This window comes from Prunus dulcis, chromosome 7 (assembly GCF_902201215.1).
Source record: "Prunus dulcis chromosome 7, ALMONDv2, whole genome shotgun sequence".
Taxonomy (NCBI): Eukaryota; Viridiplantae; Streptophyta; class Magnoliopsida; order Rosales; family Rosaceae; genus Prunus; species Prunus dulcis.
Window position 1 is genome coordinate 15,862,472 of NC_047656.1, and position 16,574 is coordinate 15,879,045.

Here is a 16,574-nt window from a genome sequence, read left to right on the forward strand (position 1 = left end):
TCACTTTCTATATATTTTCTTGGCTAAAGAAGAAAATCTCCACAACCCACTTTGATTTATCTTGATAAAGGTTATAAGCAACTACCCGCTAAGTACATGTGTCATGTGGATATGTCTTTACATAAATAAATATTCAAAGTTAAAATGTCTGATTTTACAGTTCGTCTTATACTCACGTCCGAACAACCCTAATTCAATCGAATGAATATTTAACTGGTTTATGGGCAAAATTGCCCCCACAAATGGGTGTAAGGGCTACAAGCCATGGTTAAAAATCCAGTTCCCTAACTAACTGCGTCTCTCCTTAGGGGACCCAAATGCTCACATTTTTTGTCTCACCTTTTTTTTCTATGCTTGTTTGTCATGTACACAAACTCGCATAAATAGAAACGTACCAAACTTCCATATTGCCCAACAGCTAAAGGGCAGCCTTCCCTTAAGACCCTCCCAATGTCAGCCCAGTTGCCTTAGGCCGCCAAAATGGGACACCTATTGGTGTTGCTTGCTGCCTTCTGGCACTGAAACTCATTCAGAACCAGAAATTAAAAAAAATTAAAAAAAAATAAAGTTAAATTCTTCAAACATTATAAACTTTTGTAGATATGAATTCTTGCATGAAAATCCATGACAGATAATTGTAGGGTGCACATGTTCAACTTGAGTTCCTTGTGCTGCAATTAGTTTCGGAAATGTCTCACCATTCAAGACTGCCCATGTGGGATTTTGATAAAAACAAAAATCAGACCATACAGATATATACAAAGGAAGCTGGTATGTGGACATATATTCCTCTTCAAACGAGCACCACCAGTTTCAACTTACACGGTATATATCTAACCTGACTCACTTTTTTGGGAGAATTTATTAAGCCATGTTCTAAGGCTCTCAAAAAGCCATCGTCAGTGCTTCAAGGTCAGCATGCCCATCTGTCTTCCTGCAACTTCACTTTTTTGTTTTCTTTCCCATTCCAAATGATTGTCCTGAATTCCTACACATATACGTACATACAAAGTCACAAAATTCGTATCATGACATCATGAACCAATTTTAATATTTAGTTCCTTAATTACTCAATTCTCACTTTGGTCTTTGAATAGAGTTTTAGAATTCTATAGTGCTATCCAAATTTTAATTTTGTGTCACTTCGGTCCTTCAATCAATGTCTGTTTGCTTCTCTCTCAAAATTTAGGGTAAAAATGTCCACCCACGTTGTATGTACTTCGCCAACCTATCAACTGCTTTCTTCTCTTATTTCGTCCCAAATTGAAGTCGCAATGCACTTTTGGATGAAACAAGAGAAGAAAATGATATATTTTGACAGAAAGACTAAAGTGACGCAACCTTAAAAGTTTGAGGATTATAGAATTTAGAAACTGAATTGAGGGGGTAGAGTGATTTATTGGTAATAGTTCTGTCCTTTGGGGAAAACTCATTGAGATCCAAATTCCAATACCAACGAAACAAGTCACAGTCTCGATGTGAGATTGAATAGAAAGAGTGGTGGTAATGTCTATATATGCGGCTATCCATGTTGTGGATATGAATATACATGGATAGAGCATATGAAGGTCAGAATTGAATTGGAGTTAGTAGAGGCCATATCATCGTCACTGAGGCAGAAACCATGATTGCCAATCAACACAAGGCTCTTGTGTTGCAGAAGATGTTTTCAACCTACACATCAATTCATGAACATGTGAAGGCCATGTTACTTTTGTCTTCAAGAAACCTTATAGAGACAAAATACAGATGGCTGCTTGAATTTGATGACAGCATCATAACTGTTGCTGACATTTCAGCTTACCAATATAGTCATCTCAGAAAAACTTAGGTATCTAATTTACATATCAATGCATCAAAAGTCAGAATTCTCCGGCGTTGGCATGCATGCATCTCTCTGCATTTACATTCAGAAGTCCTTTCGAACACTCAATTAATGTAATGACATTCGTTACTCTGCATCAGCACAAGTTTTTGAACAAATTAAGCTCTGTGAAAACCGATCAGCACAAGACCAAATCTGAGTTAGGTAAAACAAATTTGAGTCATCCATTTAATCAGTTCAATATATCTTTGATCTCTTGCACTAGCAGCAAGAACCGAGGATCGTACATTTTCATTTAAGTCATATCTCAAATGGCTTCTGATAGTTCAACGTCAGAAATGGATTAATCAAAATATACATACAACTGCACATATGCATAAGAACATTCATATATGTTTTTACATTCATAGGCGTCCATGCGCATAAACTTCTAATTCTTGCCGGATGATATGCTGGGTACAATCCAATGTTGTTCCTACACACCACTTCCGTTAGCTCCAAAAGAGAGATTTAAACGAAATGGAGATTCCCATAACTGCGACAATACACATGTTTACATCAATAATCGTTCTTAGGCCTTCCGTGATCTACACTGCTGTGGAAACTTGAAGGATAATCTACCCTGATCATGTGTATTCGTATCCAGAGGGTGGTTTGGACAGCTGGGGCACTCCATCCAACATACTCAGTTTTCTTCTCACGTTAACAATGTGGGCTTGCACCTATGAAGTTGAACAAAATGTCAAGAAGTTAGACCAGTCAAACAGGCATAAAGAAAGACCAAAACAACAAGAACTGATATGGACAACAGCACATGCAATCAGGCATAGCTACACGTGAAACCCAAGCCCATAACAAAAGTTGTAAGTTACAAGATAAAACTTAATCAGAAGCATTCAAGATAGTGCAGGACACATAAGGCATCCTTCAATAACCTGGTATTAACTTGTCAAACTTGACCAGATGTTACGAGAAAGAGCAAAACAAGTCACAAGAATTTACAAGGACAACAGTACTTGCAACATGGCATGGCTACTAGTGACACCAAGCCATAAATAAAACAACAAGTTAGAAGATAAAACTCAATCAGATGCATTCAAGAAAGCGCAGGGCACATAAGACAACCAGCAAGACTTGATCACAATGGAGTGACCTAACCAGGATACATATACAACATAAAGAAAGAGAAGCAGATCAGAATGACCAGCCCAACATTGAAGCTAGGAATAGCATGAATCTCTAGCGAGTAACCCTAGACAGCAGTGCCCTAACATGACACCAATAAGCATGATCATACAAGCTCTTATATTAACAAATTAAAATAAAATAAAACAAACGAGTGTTTTCATTCTTAACAGGTGAAAAGGGGGGTGGGGAGGTAATAAGTTAAGAATATGTTAGTTCCAAACTAGTAGTATTTTAGAAGGCACAAACGCAGTACAAATGGAGCTGAAGCCACATTGATTAGTTCAAAAAGAAAAGCAGACAGCAACCAATTCTAACCTCCTGACGAGCCGCTGCAAGTTTTAAGAGCTCATCAGGCTCTGAAAAATTCAAGAACCACTGACTAAGGGGATGATCTTTTGTGTCCCCTCGTCCCTTTTCATTCACGCGATCAATCGATTCTGTAGAAGTCAACATATGAAGTTTAAAACCAAAGGAATTTAAGAAGCAGGAGTTGAAAAACCAGCAATGCAAGAAATTTACCAGGATTAGGCAAGTTAAAACCAGCAGGCAAACGGGGCACTACAACAGCTGGATGGTTCTGCACACGAGCAACAAAGGCTTCTGAAGGATCAGGGAAAACTAATTCATTGTAAGATTCCATAACAACAGGTTTCTTGGTTGACTGGGGCCCAGATTCGTCTTCAGTATATAACTTCAAAGGGTGAAACCTGCAGATGATATGAGCTCCAGTAATTATTGATCTGCCTTGTGGGCCTTTTCAAGCAGATGAAATCAATATCACAATATGCAACTCACAAGTCCAACTGTCTCTCACAGACATCACTGTGGAAGAACAGACTGATGGAAATTTCAAATTCACCCCAACCACATTCTGTTAATTCAAATGGGGGTGAATCAACCACTCTCATAGGGTTATTGAAACTAGGATGCAATTGAAATATAACTCGCTTTACCACCACCCCAAGGTCTTCATTTGTTGCCCCACGAACATAAACCGTCCACTTATGGGACTGAGACCTAAATAACAGAAAACAGTACAGGAAAATGATCAAATAATCTACTAAAAGCAAAACGCATACAACATGACCCAAGCAAATGAATACTTACTCACTGGCCTTCCTACCAAGATAGAATGCGATTGTCCCATACACTATTGGCACACAAATCTCGACATCCTTAAGTCTCCTGTTTGTGCCCTATGAAAATCCAAATAAAAAAGCATCATAAATGTTTATTGAAAAAAGAAAAGAAGATGGGCATTGATTACAGCTAAACAAATTTTCCGGGTCTTCTAGCCCCACAGTACAAACCTCATATTATTTAATATAATAGAGAGTGCTACAAATTGGCATAATGAACACGAAATGTCAGACCTAAACATGGAATTCAAATATATGGAACCAACAAATGCATAAATCTTTTAACGTTACCTCGTTGCTTCCTCAAATTCAATTAACTCAGAAACACATAACTGCAGAAACTAACAGAAAAAGGATAGATTTTATAGAAGACAAAGTGAAAAATTCAAAATTTTCAGCCTCATAGTTACATTCATAGAAACCCACAAAATTTTTAGCCCACGAACAGCACAAGAATGCACTACCTTCTTGTCGCTATCTTCAGCAGACTTGGAAATGCGGATTGACTGTGACGTTTGTGCAGAACCACCCTCCTCAGGCTGAGGCTGAGTTTCACCTACTTTTCTGACTGACATTGTGACCAAAATTCAAGCTTCCGTCTTTGTCAATTCAAAGAGAGCAATGAAAACACAGAATTGAACGCACAAAGCACAAAATGGTTTTGATTTTGCGAATTCGTATGGCACAAATTGGGTATCAGAAAGGGCAAATTGGAGGTATAAAGGGGGTTAGGGTTTTAGTTCATTTGCTTTTGGGTTGGTATTTTCAGCGGGATTTCGAACTCTTTTATTCCATGCGAAAATACAAAAAATTTGACCAAAATGTTTTCTGTTGTTGTTGGATTGGATGACGTCTAAATGAAAGGATAACATTTATTATTAGTAAAAAAAAATAGAGAAGATAGCATTTGTTTCTACACGATAAAATAAAATTTTTTTTTTTTTTAAAAAAAAAGCGCCCAATGGGCTACCATGACAAAATTAAATACTCAGCCAGCCTACCATAACACTCAACACTCGAATTTTTTAATTTTTTTATACAAAGAAAATTGAAAAGAGACCATTTAAATACAGAATGAATGCTGAAGTAATTTCTTGTAACACTTCTTGTAACCACTTGTGCTACATGCCCCTTGCTCAATACTTGAATTCTTAGCCAAGTACCACGCTTGATATAAAATATTTCTAGTTAAAATATCATCCGACAAATGCAGCATTGGTGGAACATATTCAGATGATTAACAAATGAGATTTGGATTCCAATTAATGTACGATTTTCTGCGTTCGGTTAAACAACAGCATAAATGCACAACTAGATAATGAGTCAAGGGGGCTCTTCACAATGTTACAATCGAAAGAAAGGGTCTCAGACAGAGATTGCTATCCAGGGTCGCTCATTCCTAGTTTTCTTTCTGGTTTGTTGACGTATGGGTGGGATTGATCCAAACAGTGTTGCAAAGCAAGCCACCGGACACCAACCAACGGGCAGGCGAGCGTACCAGATTAGATGTTCGAAGCACTCAAAGCCATCACCTTGCATTGTTCATTCATGGCCAGAAGTTGGGCCTCTTTCTTGTCAAGAAGAGCACTCAGCTTCACATTTTCTTCCATAAGTTTCTGAACTTCTGTCTCTTTCTGGATTTTCTCACCCTCTAACTGTGTTGTTTTTGCAACTAGCCTGTTTCAAAGCAACATCAGATGATAAAACAACAAAACATTTCCATCTAGGATATATGGATGTAGAAAGGGATGATAAAACAACAAAACATTTCCATCTAGGGTATATGGATGTAGAAAGGGATGAGATGGCATCAGATTACTGCACAGGCATAAACATATGACTGCTGCTGCTGAAAAACATAAGAACAACACATGCAAGTGCACGAGTGTGCCCGTATGCAGAAGCCAAAGCTACCTTCTTGACCAAATGATCTAACAATACCAGACTAAAAACCCATTTTATTATCTGCAAAATAGCTCCAGAAATTCCAACTTCCGGAAGACCAATCAATTGTATGACCAAAGCAATTAAAAGAATTTGAAAACTCAGCACCTAAATAGATCAAACCAACAATTTCTAAATCAGTGCTTGGTAGTTTCATGCTTGATAAGTCACCCAGCAAGATCTGAACAATACAGTGCCCAGCAAAGCACTCAATCAGTGATAACTGCCAGTACAACTAGATGCAAGCAACAGTGAAACAAGGGAGGCCTCAACCTAGTAAAGAAACAGAAAAGAAATTCTAGCAATAAAATCTGGCACAACCATCCAAATGATAGAAGAACAAGCACTTGATAATTGAGAAGAATGGATATCTGTTGAGTGCAGAACAAAACATACTGACCGCTCAAACAGCTTTTCAATAGTTTGGAACTGCTTCTCTGATGAAAGCAGTGTTTCTCGTACAGTGATGAGACTGCTAACATATGATTTTAGAGACTCAAAGTCCCGCTTCACACGACAAAGCTCCTGTTCATTTTCTGCAGCTCGTTGCCGCTGTCTATATGTTTCTTCAACCAAATCCTCAACTCTCTGCTTCATTTCCGTTAGAATACCATTTGTGCCTAGAGCAAACCGTTCCATCTCTTCTAACTTCAAAGACATATTCTCAATTTGGATTGACTTTTTCTTAAGTTCCTCCGCACCAACAGTTACCTTCTCCTTCTCAATTGCAGTTTCGGATTCTGCCAGTACAACTCTCTTGACAAGAGCTTCCATTACGTCTGTAACCATCTGCACAGACTTAAGTAGTTCACCAATATAAGTTGCATCTTGTTCATCCAGAGGACCATGTTGCTTACTAATCCCAATCCATGTGTCTTCATCTGGACTATCAAAGGAAGAAAGATCCACATTCCTAGACCAACCAGATAACGGTGTACCATCTTTATCAACAAGCCCCACCCCTTCTAATTGTTTGATGCCACACGATGTATGCGCTAAATGAGGAACAGCCATTAGTCTTGCTTTTGATTTCAAGTATGTTAACAGCGTTGCGGTAGTTTTAACTCTCCGCCAAAGAACCTCTAGTTCCTTTTTCGAATCTTCCTCAGACCCCTCTATACAAACCTTTACCTCCATAAGCTTTTTTTGTAATACATCCACTTGGGATTGGCGCTCTTCCATCTCCTGCTTCCATATTTCCTGCGTTTGGCTCAGCTGAGACTTCAACGTTGACAACTCAACATCTTCCTCTGCTGCCATCCCCTGTTCAAAGTTGTCAAAATGAAAATGAAAAGTTTCAAATATACTGTAAAGTGACCAGTTCAATATCAAAGGCATAACCACCTTTGGATCCTTCAAAGGAATAAGACATTATGAAGGTTAAACAAAGTTATAAGCAACAGGGTGCCTGCTAACTCAAATAGGACTTATAACAGGAGAAAATATATACGAGTAAGTTTAATAGCACATGCCATATATCAAGTTCCCATCTTGCAACATGAGGCATACTTCTCTGGTCAAAGCAGCAGAAATGCACCCAAATCAAGCAAATCCATGCTTAAGCATATTAAACACATTCACCACTCAAAACAGGAAAAAATCTTAAACCCAAGCTGCATATTACAGTGCACAAAAGCTGGGATGTCTGCATGATGCAGAGTTGAACTTCAAGCAATGTTGGTTATATGCACACACACACTCTATTGCAAAGATCCTAATACGTTGCTAGAGACAGGAAAGGAGATTTAAAGTTGAATAAAGCTATATCCACGACCTCGGAAATAAATTTTAACATGCATAATACATTTTTTTAGTTCATCAAAAGAGGAAAAAAAAGGGTGATTATCACCTGGGTACTTTCTGTATTTTCCTGAAAAGCTATACAAATCATATTATTAACTAACCAGCATCACTCAAAAATGAACTCAGATGACCAAACAACAGCCCACTAACTCAAATGCATCCCTCAACTATGCCTCCATGAGGCCTACGCAAAATAAGTAATAGGAATAACAACTGTAAGTAGAAGTTCCTACTGAGAGGAAGTCTATCCAGAATAATGCGTTTGGAGATCCTTAGGAATAGGCATACTTTAAAAAACACAAATTAAAGAAGATCCAACGTGTGAATCATAAATCTAAGGCTATTTCCAGTTCAAAAAATTTTAACTTCCGAGAAATGGAGGGGGAAATAAAGAAATTAATATCTGTACAAAACTCAAATTATGATAAACAAACAGCAGAATCTGGTAACAATGAACAAATGAAACCCTAATTATCACATTGGGTTGATAATTCCGTCAATTTTGGCTTTATAGTTCATCTGACTAATCGCATACAAGCACAATCCGATCCTAACAAAAAGCCTAAACTTAACAAAGTGACAAAACAGAACTGATACAGGCACGTAATTACAAAAACAAAATAAAAGCTACGATCTAACACGGCAAAGAGAACGATAAGATGAACGATTAAAGCCAAACCAAAGCTCCGAAAAAAGAAAATGAGATAGAAATGAGAACAGACCCTTGGAATTGAGGAAAAGGCAAGGGATTTTGAGGGGTTTTGAGTGCAGGAGCTGAAGGTTTGGTGCTGGTGCCGTCTTCTTCTTCGTCCAGCACACCGTTTTTTTTTTTTAATTTGGGTAAGAAATGGCAATAATAACAAGAACGAATGTGAGAGGGAAAGGGCAGCTGTGGTGCTTTCTTTTTTGTCCACCCTTTGCTTTTGTGTTCTTTCTTTTTCTATTTTCAAATAAACAAATAAAAACCTGAATTTTCTGAAAAAATGTTTATAGGCCGACCAGTATAATTTACATCATGAATAAAATTTAATTCAATTATTAAAGTAACTATGTTGGGTTAAGTGGTCCTTCACTTTTGAGCAACAAGTTCAAAAAAGAAAAAAAATACAACAAAAAAAAAAATGTAATAGGTTAGTGAATTTAACTCTGAGGTTGTGATTTGTGGCTCAAGTCAAGTGGTAGGCCTCATATATTTTTGTATTAAAAAAAGATTAGTGAAACTCAAACAAAAAACGTTTATAAAAAAAAAAAGGTTAATGAGTTTGGATGGGTCCTCGTGTTGCATCACCCTCTTTTAATTTGACCAAAAAAAAACTATTAAGTTAATATTGTTGTAAATTCATAATGTTCTTTGTTGTGTGTTGCAAGAAGAATCCATTGCTTACATTGACAACATGGGCGGTAAAGGACTTGATGTGGGATTAAAGTTACTTTTTGTTTCTCTTTGAAGGCTATTCACTGTTCATGTATCTATCAAGTTTGATTTTATTTTAGATGAAGAAAGGGTTGCATTTTGGGTTATGGGATGAAATTCATTGAAATTCTTTCAAGTTTGATTTCATTGAAAACTCATATTTACATCTCAGGGAAATGGGCAAACCAGTCTGGTGTTCCTAGCTAAAACCAGCATGAGATCAAGCACCTCAATCTCTACCTGAAACACTTAAAACGACTGATAGGAGCAGCTATTTCATGGCATTTTACATGTAGTTTATTTAGCTATGGATTTCCTGCAGGCTATATATTGTACAAAAATGAGAGCGATTATATAGCAGGAGTGCTCTTCTATGAGAAAGTCTTGGGAACTGAAGAACTGGTAACTAAGCCTGAGAGGAGGGCCACAATGAGTGCACTATTGTAAGTGCTTGGTTCACCTTGCATCGAATTGTTCCGGTTATCGATATAGGTTTCATTCAGGAAGGGGCCTCCAACTAGAGCACCAACAGCTACATTTGGATTGGGATTGGAAGAGTTCAGCCACTTAAACCCGTCCTGGCAGCCGGTATGTGCATCAGCTGGAATTGAAGATCCCCTGTGGTGCACATACTGAGGGTACTTGCTCCCATACCCAACAAGATAGCTCATCTCCATTGGATTTTCGCCCAACACATAATCTACCTGAAGAATGTTTAGTAATTTGGTCAGATTAATGCAGAGAGAGACAGTAACTTTGGGACTTTACTTAAATATCAAAAGATGAATCAGTCTCCAGAATCCATTCAAAACTATTGCAACTTATTGCCAACAGATTGAATACCTGAGAGATGGCAAAGTTACGAAGATCGGTAGGCTCGTAGAATTTCCCATCACAATACAGCACTTCAGTCTGAGATGTAAGCATGTAGTCACTATAGAGAACGGCCAGAAATGCTGAAGCCACAGCATGCTGCAGACAGTTCCATTTTATCACCCATATCAGACCACCTATATCACAAGACACAAAGAACTTCATCAATTTAGTCTGCTCCCACACACAGTCGTTCAGCATAACACACACACAGATTCACTGATACCGTAAAAGACTGAAAAAATTACTGGCTGTTCTGCTGGATGTGGCCGTGGGCGAATCAGGTAGAAGTCCACACATGAAGAGCTCTGCAGTTTCTCTGTACTTTTGAAGGTCCATGTTCTCTGCAAATGAGATGTCTTTTGTACCAAAGAAACTTATCCTGGACAGTAGAACCTGCTCCCAAAAATGTCACAAATATTAGCATAATCAGAACTTTGCAGAGTCAGCTAGATGTATCCTCTCTCTCCTGATGCTTGCAGACGAAATTAGCATATACTACTTTGTATAAACAATTCTTAGCAACAACGTATATGATTACTGATCATTAGAAATAAGAGCTATATTGATGATCTTAACAACAAAATGGACGACTGTAAATATAGATAATCTGAGCTTATAAACTACATCTGACAACTTTGGCATGAATTCAACATTCAAGTACCATATGAAGAACTAAATGGAAACCAGTTAAAGAACTCCTTATAATATATACCTGAGTAGCAGCATGCTTGTCGTCCCAACTAAACCAAGATGGACTTCCCCAGTTAGCAAATGCCGGGCCGTTCTGTTCGGTTGCATATTTGAAGTATGTCAAGTCTCCAGTGGCATGATAGAGCCAGGTAGCTGCCCACAAGAGTTCATCTCCATATCCCGTTGAGTTGTAGTAAATCTGCACTTGGGTTATGCTTACACTATAAGCACCTCTGTAAGTATCAGCAAAAGCAAACAGCTGCTGGGCATGCATGAGGAGCAACTTAGAATAAGAGGAGTTGATTTTCCTGAAAACCAGAGATGCTGATGCCATAGCTGCTGCAGTTTCTGCTGCAACATCTGTTCCTGGGAAAGATGTGTTAATTTGAATCAGAGGCCTTTCCTCTGTCATGACTTCAGGTCTCTGCCAACACTTGTGGTCCAAGTCAGGATCACCCACCTTCAACCACATACAAGCAATCAATAAATAAACAAGTTCAAAAGGTTAATTCTCCCCCCAAAAAAAAGCCATACAATTGTGTTATTACATTTGTTCACCAAATAATGTCTAAACACACTTTTGAACCTTGTTTATTCTAATAAGTTACTATCGTGATATGCGTGCTAAAGGTAATGTTCTCTTATCAAACTTATGTTTGCAAGACAGATACTCGTGTTGTTGTAAAAAATATTAGGCAATTAGACCTGAATATAGAGCTCATTGGGAGAAGGATGTGCATTGATAAGGTAATCAGTGATCCATTTAAGCGAGTCATGGGCATGATCCAATTGCTTCACCGCTTTCATCTGATCTCCATATTCAAGAATTCCCCAAGACAACACAGTTGCCGTAAAAGCCATGGGGAACCCAAACTTGATGAGGTCCCCTGCATCATACAGTCCTTTTGACAAATCCAAATCCTCCTCACTCCCATCTTGGAGCCCCGAATCCCCTCTCCACGGAATCGGATTATCCACAAGCTTACCAGCTACAAACAACAACAAAGAAGTCTACAACATCAACAACATGCATAGTTATTAGAACCAAAAAAATCAAATCAAAACAAGAATTGGAGAATTGGGTTTGTTTACATTTCTGGATATCAAAGAACTGCATGGAGAGTCGAAGAGCTTCTGAGTATTTTTGCACTACGGGCCCGGGGCGACCCGAGACACGACTTGAATTGGAGTGCTTGAAATACTTCAAGAGAGTGAGTGCAGCCATAGTGGCAACCAGAGCTACAGTTACTAACAGAATTAACCGCCAGCACCATCTCTCTGTCTTTGACCCTTTCTGAGCAGCTTTCTCAGCTCTCTCTTCCATTTACACAACTAAGAGCACAATTTCTTTCAACCATTCTCAACAAGATTTCAGCTTTTGCTTTGTTAAGACTAAATCAGATTGTTTTTTCCAGACCCAGAAAAGAAAAAGTAAAAAAATTCGATCTTTGTTTTACTTGTTGGACTTAGGCTTGGAGATGAGACAGATAGAATGATGCCATTATGTTGGGGAGGCAGACGGCCAAAAACTGCCAGGTACAGCTTGGCCTTTGTTTTGAAACCGGAAGAGATGATAGATTATTAGATTGTACTTGCCTTGTCATTTTCTGTTCCAACTCCATGGGAAGAGAAAACCTTGGATGAGTACTTACCTGCCATTTGGCAATGATGAGTGGCAAGATAACCTCCACCTGTGTCTTTGACACGTGGCAATTTATGCCAGGCCCATACCTACTTAAGTATTGCCATTGGATCAAATTTAAGTCTATCCAATGGTCAAAATCATGCTCAAATTTCTCTCTACTAGATTGAGGGATTGGTTTGCATTTTGATTTGGATGAAGATCATTTTATTTCTGCTTGAGATCTCAACTCATGTCATCTTGATTCTGTCAAGTTCAAAATATGTTGGTTTTCTTAAATTTTTTAAAATTATTGATTTTCTAATGAGCCTATGGAAACAGGTTATTTTGCTTTAATTATGTTACAATGTCAAATTAAAATATTTACAGATCAATGATAAATATTTGTGTAAACTCCATTCCCTCGTTGGATTGTGAGTCAATTGAGAGCTCTTTTTCATGATGAGCATACTCATCAAACTTGTTACATCTCTTGGGCCAGAGATTGTAAACTTTATTTTTGTTTAAAGAAAAATAAAAAAATATCTTGGGCCATAGAAGATTGGTTAAAGTTTTTCAACCTTCAGGTTCACCCTGAGGCCCTGGTCAACTAAATCCTATGTGGACCAGCCTAGCAAATTACGGTGGTGCCGCGAAACGGCCCAAGTTATCCTTCCATCGAGGTCAAGGGCGCGAGAGGTGTGAACTGCACTGGCAACTGAAGAGCTCCGTAGTCCGTACGATCCCTGTGCCCTCGCTCCTATACCATTGGAGCTCTAGCTTATTATATACACGCAGTGAGTCACAGAGAGACAAATATTTATAGATACAGAGAAAAGAAGAGGAGAAGAGCAAGTTGATTAGTAAAACTTCAAACTCTTAATTAACAATGGCGGAAGGAAGGGAAGGTGATTGGGAATGCAGTGGATGCAGGAACAGAAACTACGCCTTCAGATCCTTCTGCAATCGCTGCAAGCAGCCTCGCCTTCTCGTCGACATCAAAACCCCCGCCGACTCCAAATGGCTCCCTCGTATTGGCGATTGGATCTGTACCGGTTAGACCTCACACCTCTCTCTCTGTCTGTCTCTCTCTCTTCTCTCTACGTGTGCGTTAATTTTTTAAATGTTAAATGGTTAGGGTTCTTGGGATTTTGGATAATTCAGGGATATGGGTTTTAAGGGTATTCACGTTGGGTTCTGTTTGAATTGTACCCCGCATAATAGTAGCTACTTTAGCTCTTTAAGATAGTTTTAGGGTCAATTTTTGTTGATAATTGAGAATTTTAGCTGAGAATGCCATCTCCTTAGTTCAATTCATTCCGTGGCTCCCATCTTCAGTGACCTTTTATTAGTTTGATTAAAAGTCTCAATCTTTGAAACTTAAACAAGAGAAAGAGGGTGATATTCCTAAATCGTTAATTGTGTTTTGTTGAGAGCAGATAGTGGTTCAGTATGGCAGTTGGGTGACATGCTCTGTTTTGTAAATAAGAATGTAGGGGAAGGATGATATACAGGTCTGGAGCTTAATTTTCTAATAATTAAAACTCAAATATTATCACCCCTCTCTACTTTTCTCAATTTCCTAATTGAACAAATCGATAGCTTTTTTCCAGCTGCATTCACTATAATTTCACATCAGTATACGTTTTCTTATATAGCTATGCTAGTGACATGATTTATTGAACGAAAGCACATAGTTGTTGTTCCTGCAGCTTTTGTATTTCGTTGCTTCTACTTTTCTGTCATTTTGAAAAAATAGGAACTTGCTATCAATTAGGTTGAGTGGTTTTTGTTTCTTGTATGTGTGTTTTGGTGTGGGATGGACTGGTTGGTGTGCGTATACATGGCTTCCTTTCTTCTTCCTGGCTGGATTGTGGGTTGGGTGTGTATGGCAATGGATCAATAGGTTGCACTAACAACAATTATGCATCAAGAGAGAAGTGCAAGAAGTGCGGGCAACCAAAGGAGGTGGCGGCAATGCCAGCGATTGCAATGCCTGGAGCTTCTCTCCCAACTTATTCACATTATTTTGCCAGGGCCCAAGGAGGACTGGACCAAAAGATGAATATCGGAATAATGGGCAATGGTGCTCCCCATCAGTCGCTTCCTCTGAACTGGTCTATGGCAGGGGCTGATAAATATGGAGTTCAGCCACCTTCATCTTGGTCTGTTGGAGGGAACCATAATGCTGGACTTCTATATTCAAACCCTACTAATCAGCTTCTTTCAGTTCCAAAAGGATGGCGCAGCGGTGACTGGTTATGCAATTGCGGTTTCCACAATTATTCGTCTCGAACACAGGTGTGATGACACTACATGAGCATTCAAATAAAAAATTGTTCATTACCTGAATGTTGATATCTGATCCACCTGTGATTTGTCTGCAGTGCAAAAAATGCAATGCTTTTCCACCAGGTACGCTCTTTCTCGATCAGTATGGCAATTGGTTATCATAGATTTATGTTATAGAAGCACTTGAGCTACTATTATTGGGTTTCAATATTAAGCACTGGCATCATGAATTGTAACTAATGCTCATTTATTTCCATTATAAAGCTCTTGGAACGAAGCGATTAGCATCGGAAGAGCTTGTTCATGACTGGGATAACAAGAGATTGAACGTAGGAAGTGTAAGTTTGATTTATCTATTCTATGACATTTTAGATTATAACATTGTAAATAACATACAATGTCAATGTTTTCTTCTTCTCCTCATCCTTTCCTTATTCTTTTCACGAATGCAGACAGTTGGGCATCAGCAATCCTATCCTGGGTTTGAGCAAGTGGTAGGCACCAGTGGTAACCCTGTAACTGGACCTTACGCTTCATATCCTCCCAGTATAAGCTCAGGCATGGCTCCGAATTTGCAAGTCCCCATGCCATTGACACAGCAAACAACGACACCTGCACTCCTTGGCAAAGGGTAAATTTGGAATCACTTTTTCCTTTTACATATGCATAAGTAGGTGTCACATTCTGTTGGTTTGATAACTTTTTTGGTCTTTGAATCTTATGATATGTGTATATTATAACTCTTGTTAACAAATATAAAGTATTCATGTTTATTTTATTGTTTTCAGTTTCAGAACTTTTTGAATGTGGATAAATTGTGGACTATCCCTAATTTTAACTTAGCTTCTGTGGTCTGGGTTACTTATATTTTATTGACTTGGCAGAGCAAAGCAATGGCGTAATGGGGATTGGATGTGCACAAATTGCAACAATCATAATTATGCGTCTCGGTTAAATTGCAATAGGTTAGTTTTCAATCTTATTAAGTTGAATTCATGATGAATGCATTCTAAACTAAACATTGATTCCTCTTTTTTTATTTCCAGTTTGCTTCCGCCCCATTATGAATACCCTTTGTTACTTATCCTATTCCTGGGTTTTAATCCCAACTTTTGATGGCGTAGAAACTTTTTTCCCATAACGCATGGAATATATCCTGGTAGATTGTTGCTTGATTTTTCTTGCCTTGGGAGTAGTCAAACCTCTTTCTCAATTTTTCCTTTGCTTCGCTTTTTGATAAGAACAGGAATCTCAAATGTGTGTACCACTGATCCCATCAGCAAATATGTGTTTTCAGAATTGCACCAACTGTTTATAATTTATGGGTGTACTTCTTGATGCTCCATGTTGAGACATGTAAATTATCTCCATTAGTACGTTGTAATTTGCTCAGAATGTTGGAACCTTTGTTTTCTGCAGGTGCAAGACTCAAAGAGATGCAACTGCTCAGCCGGTCAATGTCATGTAGTCTTTCAAAATTATGAAGTTGTTTCAACCTTCCATTCATTTTGAACTATGTTGAGGTGAAGATGAACGTTTTCTATAACCTTTGGTTATCTCCATGGTGATATATTATTAAGATAGTAGATTGATATTTCAATCTTAGTCTCCGCTCGCCAAGAATGTAATTTTATAGCTCCATAGTTTCATCTGATATAGAAAGGATGGGTGCGTATATACTGTATTGATCGAGTAATATTACATGCTCAAAACTAGTTTTTTTCCTTCAAATATTCTTTTGGATTCTCCATCGCTTAATTCTCTGAAATTAGTATCTGGTGA

At 38.3% G+C, this 16,574-nt stretch overlaps 4 protein-coding genes across 5 annotated transcripts; 1 reads left to right on the forward strand and 3 right to left on the reverse strand.

The window, feature by feature from the left end:
- Positions 1 to 2,048: 2,048 nt before the first annotated feature.
- Positions 2,049 to 5,011, reverse strand: LOC117636149 (transcription initiation factor TFIID subunit 14b). Its single transcript, XM_034370628.1, has 6 exons — positions 4,617 to 5,011; positions 4,121 to 4,209; positions 3,809 to 4,030; positions 3,533 to 3,720; positions 3,329 to 3,450; positions 2,049 to 2,547 (listed from the first exon to the last, which is right to left on the reverse strand). The coding sequence occupies exons 1-6, from the start codon at positions 4,725 to 4,727 to the stop codon at positions 2,452 to 2,454; spliced, it is 828 nt and encodes a 275-aa protein (XP_034226519.1). The 5' UTR covers positions 4,728 to 5,011; the 3' UTR covers positions 2,049 to 2,451.
- Positions 5,012 to 5,386: 375 nt separating this feature from the next.
- On the reverse strand, positions 5,387 to 8,829 carry LOC117634545 (paramyosin). Its single transcript, XM_034368696.1, has 3 exons — positions 8,622 to 8,829; positions 6,497 to 7,359; positions 5,387 to 5,829 (listed from the first exon to the last, which is right to left on the reverse strand). Exons 2-3 carry the CDS (start codon positions 7,354 to 7,356, stop codon positions 5,655 to 5,657), a joined length of 1,035 nt encoding a protein of 344 aa, XP_034224587.1. The 5' UTR covers positions 7,357 to 7,359; positions 8,622 to 8,829; the 3' UTR covers positions 5,387 to 5,654.
- An 855-nt stretch (positions 8,830 to 9,684) lies between these two features.
- Positions 9,685 to 12,203, reverse strand: LOC117635458 (endoglucanase 24-like). The gene is made up of 6 exons (XM_034369771.1): positions 11,972 to 12,203; positions 11,585 to 11,868; positions 10,902 to 11,339; positions 10,435 to 10,582; positions 10,157 to 10,323; positions 9,685 to 10,017 (listed from the first exon to the last, which is right to left on the reverse strand). The coding sequence occupies exons 1-6, from the start codon at positions 12,201 to 12,203 to the stop codon at positions 9,685 to 9,687; spliced, it is 1,602 nt and encodes a 533-aa protein (XP_034225662.1).
- A 966-nt stretch (positions 12,204 to 13,169) lies between these two features.
- On the forward strand, positions 13,170 to 16,542 carry LOC117634924. Of its 2 annotated transcripts, none has more exons than XM_034369206.1 (7): positions 13,170 to 13,555; positions 14,407 to 14,801; positions 14,888 to 14,915; positions 15,057 to 15,130; positions 15,245 to 15,423; positions 15,677 to 15,757; positions 16,212 to 16,542. In XM_034369206.1, the coding sequence occupies exons 1-7, from the start codon at positions 13,390 to 13,392 to the stop codon at positions 16,258 to 16,260; spliced, it is 972 nt and encodes a 323-aa protein (XP_034225097.1). In that variant the 5' UTR covers positions 13,170 to 13,389; the 3' UTR covers positions 16,261 to 16,542. The 2 variants fall into 2 exon arrangements, with proteins under 2 accessions (XP_034225097.1, XP_034225098.1); XM_034369207.1 differs by having other exon boundaries at positions 13,450 to 13,555; positions 14,435 to 14,801.
- The last annotated feature ends 32 nt before the right edge of the window (positions 16,543 to 16,574 follow it).